At 51.6% G+C, this 7,229-nt stretch overlaps 1 protein-coding gene across 1 annotated transcript; it reads right to left on the minus strand.

Annotated features, from left to right (window-relative positions):
- Positions 1 to 203: 203 nt before the first annotated feature.
- MEAF6 (MYST/Esa1-associated factor 6) lies at positions 204 to 7,132 on the minus strand. The gene is made up of 7 exons (XM_014946581.1): positions 6,993 to 7,132; positions 6,796 to 6,883; positions 6,257 to 6,302; positions 5,511 to 5,703; positions 2,328 to 2,357; positions 1,500 to 1,533; positions 204 to 1,024 (listed from the first exon to the last, which is right to left on the minus strand). Exons 1-7 carry the CDS (start codon positions 7,040 to 7,042, stop codon positions 1,016 to 1,018), a joined length of 450 nt encoding a protein of 149 aa, XP_014802067.1. The 5' UTR covers positions 7,043 to 7,132; the 3' UTR covers positions 204 to 1,015.
- Between the last annotated feature and the right edge of the window lie 97 nt (positions 7,133 to 7,229).

Genomic DNA, 7,229 nt, shown 5'->3' on the forward strand with positions numbered 1-7,229 from the left:
CCTGGAACGGGATGAGCTGAACAAGGCTGGAGATGGGGGCCTGGCCACGCTCCCGAGGGCTCAGCGTCACCTACAGCAGGAGAACACAAACAATGGCACCTCCTGCAGGGGACAAGGACCAGCCACCACCCCGAAGCCCAGCACCAATTCCAGCCACCAGCCTCGTAAAGCCAACGAAGAATAAAAAAGCACCAGGAGTCACATTTTGGACTGAACAAACCGTGAGAAGACAAACATGTAACTTTATTGTTTATGTACAAATGCCAGAAGTTTGTATTAAAAAGAGAATCTGCCCAACCTCAAAGATCGCAAAGAGCAAGATGGCTTTGAGCTCCAGCCGTCCCTGCATCCTTAGATACTGCGTACATTTTAGGGTATGGTGTTTAAAATTAAAATTAGAGAAAAGGGTTATTCACCTTCTTCTCTGCTTGAGCAAAAAATCAAAAAAGAGCTGTTCCACAAAATGAAGAACCTTCCACTCTCCGTGGATTAAAACAAAGAAACCAGAAGTCAAATTGTTAACTATACACTTTGGCTTTTAAAACAACAACAACAAAAAAAAACCCCAAACTGAACCCCAAACCTACAAAGCTAATTATCAGCAACAGAAGTAATCTAAGTCTTACAACACGGATGGGACACACTGGGTCACACCCCAGTTCCAGTGGGACACGAGCCCCCGCTCCGTGGGTCCGCAGGTGACAGGGGGGGGCAGCAGCAAGATCAGCCCATTTTGAGGAGCTCCCAACTGAGGTGGAAGCCCAGGATAGCCAGGAATTCAGGACTACGACTACGACTACACCTACACCTTAGTCTTCCTGCAACTCAGGTGGGTTAAAAATGATGCAAAGAACATGGTCCGAGATTTTTCTCCCCGGGTGAGTTCTTTAGGGTGAGCCACTCCCGGCGGCCGACGCGTGGCCAGAGCTGCCGTCGTGCTCATCCACTCCACGGGCAGTTTTCTCAGCGGGGACTCACGCAGACCTAAATCCCAGAAGCATCAGCGCTGATGAGCCTAGTAGTCCTGCAGAGAGAGGAGAGGAGGGGCACACTGAGATCCTGCTGCTCCCAGTTCTGCTGGCAGAGCTGGGATTCTCAGCCTTCTCTCACTTCTACATACCATTACTTGTAGGCAAAACAAAAAGAGATATTTCTTTTTTTTGAGCTAAACATTCAAAAGAAAGGACCCTTCAAAACCTTAGTTTAACACCACATCAACCAAAACCAGGTGCTTTTAATGCTCCACATCCAAGGTATCAGGACGCAAACCAGCTATTTTCATAGAAAAGTGCACAGGACTTAACTGTGACCCAGCTTCAGAACAAGCCCACCTGGGCTTATTTATCATTAAACGCACACAACAATCTCATTTCACACCATGATACTCCTCAACCATGAAAAGAAGATCTTAAATTACAGCAGAGGGAGGCTTTTTAAGGCTAGGAGTCAGTCAGCCACTACAGGCAGCAATGAAAACAATGCAGAGCGCTGATACTTACGGCTCTTGGCTTTTTGTTTAACTTGAGATCAATCCTGTGGTTGGAAAGATAAGAGAAACGTCCATTTCAATACATGAAACCAAGACTAGAGTTCAAAGAACCAGCTACTGCACATGGCACAGGCTACAACAGAGACTATTTGGTTAATGCAATCCACATTCTCAGTGGGCTGAGCCCAGTCCCTGCCCCAGCGTTACTGGGCAAGAGCCGCGCAGACGGAGGGTGGATTCTTTACTATTATTTGCCAAAATGCATATTCCGTCCGCGCCAAAAAAAAGAGTTAATAAAGGCTCATAATGAAAAATCACAGGGCAGTTATGCAGCATACAGGACTAAGGTTAAATAGGCATGCTCTATGTTAATTTGATATTAGTGCAACTGTGCCACGGGGGTTATTCAGACAGAGCGGTAACGGTTATTTACTCGCAATAGAGACAGGAGTTTAAGATGACAGGGATTACGAGAGTCAAAGGTATTGAAGTTCATTACATTTTTCCAGAAGGAAATATCCAAGTCTACACTAATCTCCTTAAGAAGCAAAGCCAGAAGAATCAGTTTTTAAACTAAGTTTTTAAGTTAACAAGTTTATCTATTTAAAAACGAAACAGAAAGGTAAAGAAGAGTGAAGTTAATTTAATTTTGCTGAAGTTATTAAATAAAATGTTACCTCCATCACGCTTTTCTGTTTTTAAAAAAAACTTCCCAGCCTAACCTAATATACATACCTACAATTAAACAGATAAACTATGGGTTAGAAAGGTCTCAAAAGGCACATCGGTGTCTACACACTAACAACACAGCACAAGTACTAATTCAAGTCAAACTTACTCAAAGTCATAATCAAACATGCCAGACGGGCTGAGGGGCAGCATTTGAAAGGAAGAAAGCAATAGAAATTAATATACTAACGAATTAAATAAATTAGTTGATTAGCCACCCTAGCGAGATTACTAAAAAAATAAAATAAAATAAATAATAAAGCCAGTGTTCAAATGCCATAAAGTTCTTAAGATTTCTTAACCAGAACCGGGCAGAGAGAGCTCTCCAGCCTGGGCAATCCCCCTCCCCAACTGGATTTCTGGGAAAAAGAGGTGTTAGAGCAGAGGCAGAGTGGATTTTTGGAGGTTTTAGGCTGAAAGAGGCAGCTCTTGGACAGTCGGAGGCCAGTCCAGCCCGTGGGCTGAGAGAAAAACAGAGCTGCTGGAGGAACCAGGGTGGTGAGAGAGCGGGGGCTCAGGGGGTGTTACTGGGGAAAGCGGGGCTGGGGCAGGAGCGGGGGGGGTACAGAGCTTTGGGGACAGCTTTGGAGTATTCTCCTACAGCACACGCACACGCAGCCCCTCACACTCACACACTTTCCAGGAGATACACAGAGACCACAGTCATTGGGTCAGCACTAATTATTGTTTGGTGACACCCTCCCTCGTCCCAGCATCCCCCCCCCTCCGGTCCCCAGCACCCCCTCCAGGAATGGTTCTGCCCCAAAGCTAAAATGGGATTTTAGATGGGACTAATCATCAAATCAGCTGTAACTGAGCAGCTTTTCGGCGTTGACTTTCTAAGAGGAAACAGCACCGTGTTCCCCTGAAACACTTGTTAGCCCTGAAAATGGCTGAGCACGCAGAAAATTATCATCTTGGCCTTCTGGCGGTCTCCGAGGGGACAGGGTGGGTTCAGTGAAGACACGGTGACTTCCATCTGATGCTCTGCCTTTAGCTGTTTGCAGTTACTCTGCCCATTCACACCAGTTCTGCCCAGTCTGGATCCAACTCCCCGCACCGCTCGGTGGCACATGAGGCAGAAAATCCAGCAGAAGGAGGGCAGGGTCGGGTGCCTGTTCCCAACACCAACCCTTGGGCACAGCTGGGCACAACTCCAGTGTACGCTGGCAAACGGGAGGAGCTTCTGAGCAAAAAGAAATGCCAGCGTTTCTTTTATTTTTCTTTTTTTTTCCCCATTCCGTGACACTCAAGCAGCAGCCAGGGAGGTCTCTCTTCCCAGGGAGGTCTCTCTTCCCAGGGAGGCTCTGGGCTGCAGCGGGGTCCAGCACGAAGCTGGTTTGTTGGTTGCTTTGTTTCTACCTACATATAGACTGGAAAAACGGTTTGGTCTTTTCTGTCAGAATTTAGGGGACAGTCAGGAACAGCAATCACAATTTTAACGTAGTTTTTTTTTATTACAGACAAACTTAATCATCATCTTCTTTTAATGATCTACCTGGCCAGGCTAAGCTTTACAGAGCAGCCCATCACTAACTGCAGAAGCCCCTCCGTGCTGCAGCCGCGCCGCCGTCTCTCTGGGAGGAGAAGAGCCGCCGGTACTGGGTCAGGCCAGGGCTCCTCGTGTCCAGTATCATCCCCGGGAGCAGCCACCACCAGCTGCTTCCCTGGAGGGAACGCAGAAGACACCCCAAAGCAACAACCTGTCAGCGGGGCAGTTTCTTCCCAATTCCTGGTGCTAATGTCAGGGTTGTGCCCCGGAGCCAAAGAGGGGACATGATTTAGGGTGCCTGGACGGCCCCCCCTGCGGCCGCCACGTCGCGGAGCTCCCCAGGCACATCTCGTGGAGAACACTTTAGAATTTGTTTGAAATAGCAATTTTCTTAAGCTGCACTTCAGTTTTTTTTTTTTTACAGATTGGTTTCTCTGAACTTGCTTACAGACGTAGCGTCTTGTGTTATTCCTGAACTTCTTTCCAACTGTGTCTACAGGCAAAAAAGAAGAGTTTTGAGCTGCTTTGGAACCCAGCTCCTGAGGAAGCAAAGGGCCAACCAGTACTGCCCAGTGTTGACCCAGTTAAGGCCGCTGGAGGAAGAAAATTCTGATCTAAGAATTAAAGGCATGCTAACGACTCAAAGCCTAATGAAGGAGAAAAAGGAGTTAGGCATTTTTCAGGCACTGTACCTACCTCTGCACCTCCCAAGCCAGCCCCTCCCCAGCCACCTCGGTCAAGTTTTACCACTGGTCTTTAAAACATTTCACTTTTCTAATTGTATGAGAAGGTCCCCCAAAAGCCCACCCATACACAAAGCCAACGAGCTCAATGCTGGCAGGAACATTTCATTTTTTAAAAGCTCATTTACTTCTAATAATCTCCCAGCACCGGTTCCAGCAATCCCAGAGAGGGGCAGTTCAGAAAATGTACCCTCTTTCCAAAACCAGGGATTTCCACGTTCCCTTCTGTGAAGGGCCTGGCTCCACTGTGCCCCACTGCACCCTGGACAGGCCAGCTCTGCCAGGGGCACTGTGCCATGGCTACAAGCAGCAGTGTGAGGTGGCCCATGGAGAGCAGCCTGGTATGGCTGGGACTTTATCCCTGATTTCTGAGCCGTGAGCCCACCGTGCTGCCCCGTGCCCTGGGACACCTGGAGGGGCAGAACCAGGCACCCAAATTCAGCCATGAAGAGTTCAGGGAAGGTTCGGTTCGCAGGAATTCCGGGCCACTTTAATGACAAACACTTTGAGGTGAATGTGACAAAGGCAGTCCCCTGTGCCAGGAGCAAAAGAGACTCACTTTGGGAGACTGAAGGGGCTTGGGGAGTGGGAACGCTAGCAAAGTGTGTCCACAACCCCCAAAACCTTTCAGTTTGCTTTTTCACCCCTCTTTCCCAAAGAAAGTACTGACATTCCTGCCTTACTTGGTTGTGCAGAAACCAAGAAGCAAGCACAGGGGCCAGGACTGCGACCCTCCCCTGCTGGAAGGAAGCTGGGTTTAGCCTCCTGGGCAGGCAGGAGAGCCCCACAGGCCGGGGGGACCCCAGCCCCACCAGAGCCAGAGCCAGCACCCTGTCCCAGACCCCCCCAGCCACCTCCCCTCCAGGGCAGTGAGGTCCTGAGGAACACTATGGGATGGGTACAACTAAAACCCAGAGGAGTTGCCAAACCAAACGACCCAAGCTGCTTGTCATTCTAACAATAATGAAGTTATTCAATATTCTACACATAATGAAGTAAGTTCAGCAAGAGCTGCCCACCCAGAGGGCAGGAGGAGAAGGCTGCTGGTCCCACTAACCTGTGTCGATTTTTGTTCTTCCGTTTTTTGTGGCTGCTGTGGTGGCTCCCAGAAGAAGTAGAGGAAGCAGCTTTCTGGGGTTTCACCCCCTGCACAGATCCATCCAGCTCTTCAGCATCCTCCTGGCTGGGCTCGTTCTCCTGATTGTGGAAGTCTGGAGAAGTGTCACTCTCCGTGCCACTGCCGGGCTCCCCTAGAGCAGGACACACACAGAGCAGCACCACGGTTACCCCCCCCAGCACAGCCCAGACACGGCACCCGGGGCAGCAGGGACAGGAGGAGCCTCACCACCCCAGGAGCTAATGAGAGAACCTGAGAAACGCTTCTGAAGGGCAGCAGCTGAACCTCCTCAGCGACCTGAGCACACTAGAACTGCATCTGCTTCGGTATTGATTAAAGAAACGCTTTTAAATATCCTGAAAGTACGTGGCTCCTCCCCACCTCACTTGGAGCTGACACACACACAAACAAACGCCTCAGCCCTTCCAGCCCCTTTCCCCTCAGGGCACCAAGTCAATAAATTTTATGCACAGTAAACTCTCATTGAGCACAAAAGTTTGCTCGAGAAAGGAAGCTTAACTTGAATCCTGCTTCTCACAGCGTTGCCTTGTGCCGGGAGCACTGGGGAGCAGCCCCCGCAGGTGCCGGGATGGGGAGCAGAGATCCCCACCACCACAGACAGAGCTGGGCCGTGGGGAGCAGTGTAGCTCTTCCCAAATTCTGAGAGAAATGAAGGAGTGACTTACGCTTCTCAATGAGCTGGTCCTGAACTCCAGCTAATGCACTGACCGCCTGGAAAACCGAAAGGGACGTTAAGGACAGCAGGAACGACCTTGCCGCTTTCCAAACGTTCCCAAACACAGGGAACACCCCACAGAGAAGGACACATCAGGCCTTTGCCCAAAGGAACTTCTGCCCCAGCACCAGCCCGGCACTGCTCAACGGGGCTGGGAGCACAAGGAAAAAGCCAGGGGTGGCAGTGACAAGTGTGAGACATGGATGGCTCCCCCGCCTTTCCCTTCCCTCTCGCCAGGCACCGGGAAAAGGGTTTCTGAAAGGGGCTGCGATGGGGAGGAAGATGCTCGGGCTGGGGGGGATCAGGCAGGAGCTGAAATGGAAAAGTGGCCCTGCAGGAGCTGGGGTGACCCCCACGGGACCTGCTGCACCGAGGGGCACCAAGGGCAGGGGATAGGGACATGGAGGGGGACAGGAGACATGAAGGGAGACAGGGATGGGATGGGGGAATGGGGACAGGGAGGTCCCCGGGGCCCGTCCCGGCACTCACCGCTGCCGAGGTGACGGAGGACTTGCTGAAGAGCCTCTCGGCCTCCTTGAACTTGCGGTTCCTCCGGTCGTTTTTGCTGTTGGAGTTCCTGAAGCAGAGACAGACAGAGAGACAGGCAGAGGGCGGCATGGCGGGGACCCGGCGGGGCGGGGGCCGGGCCGGGCCGGTTGTGGGGGGACCGGCCCCGGGGTACTCACTTCTGGTTGGTGAGGTACCGGTCCCAGCCGCGGATGATGTTCCCGTACATCTGCGTGTCCTCCAGGTAGCTCCCTTCGAAGGCGTAGATCTGCCGCTCCAGGTTTGCCAGCGTCTCCTGCCGGGCACAGCGCGGCGCATGGAGCGGGCCCGGCCCCGAGCGCAGGCCCCGCCGCCCGCCCGCGGACCAGGCCCCGCCGCCCGCCCCGGCCCCAGACCTCGGCCCCACCACCCGCCCC

The sequence above is a fragment of the Calidris pugnax genome, unplaced genomic scaffold, assembly GCF_001431845.1.
Source record: "Calidris pugnax isolate Ruff unplaced genomic scaffold, ASM143184v1 scaffold113, whole genome shotgun sequence".
NCBI lineage: Eukaryota > Metazoa > Chordata > Aves > Charadriiformes > Scolopacidae > Calidris > Calidris pugnax.

What these genes read in the sequence shown, in the direction of transcription:
- MEAF6 (XM_014946581.1), bottom strand. Translation starts at nt 7,042, where the DNA reads ATGTACGGGAACATCATCCGCGGCTGGGACCGGTACCTCACCAACCAG. An exon ending in CGGTACCTCACCAACCAGAA is followed by an intron (nt 6,884 to 6,992) that starts GTGAGTACCCCG and finishes TCTCTGCTTCAG; the next exon opens with GAACTCCAACAGCAAAAACG. An exon ending in CCTCCGTCACCTCGGCAGCG is followed by an intron (nt 6,303 to 6,795) that starts GTGAGTGCCGGG and finishes TCGGTTTTCCAG; the next exon opens with GCGGTCAGTGCATTAGCTGG.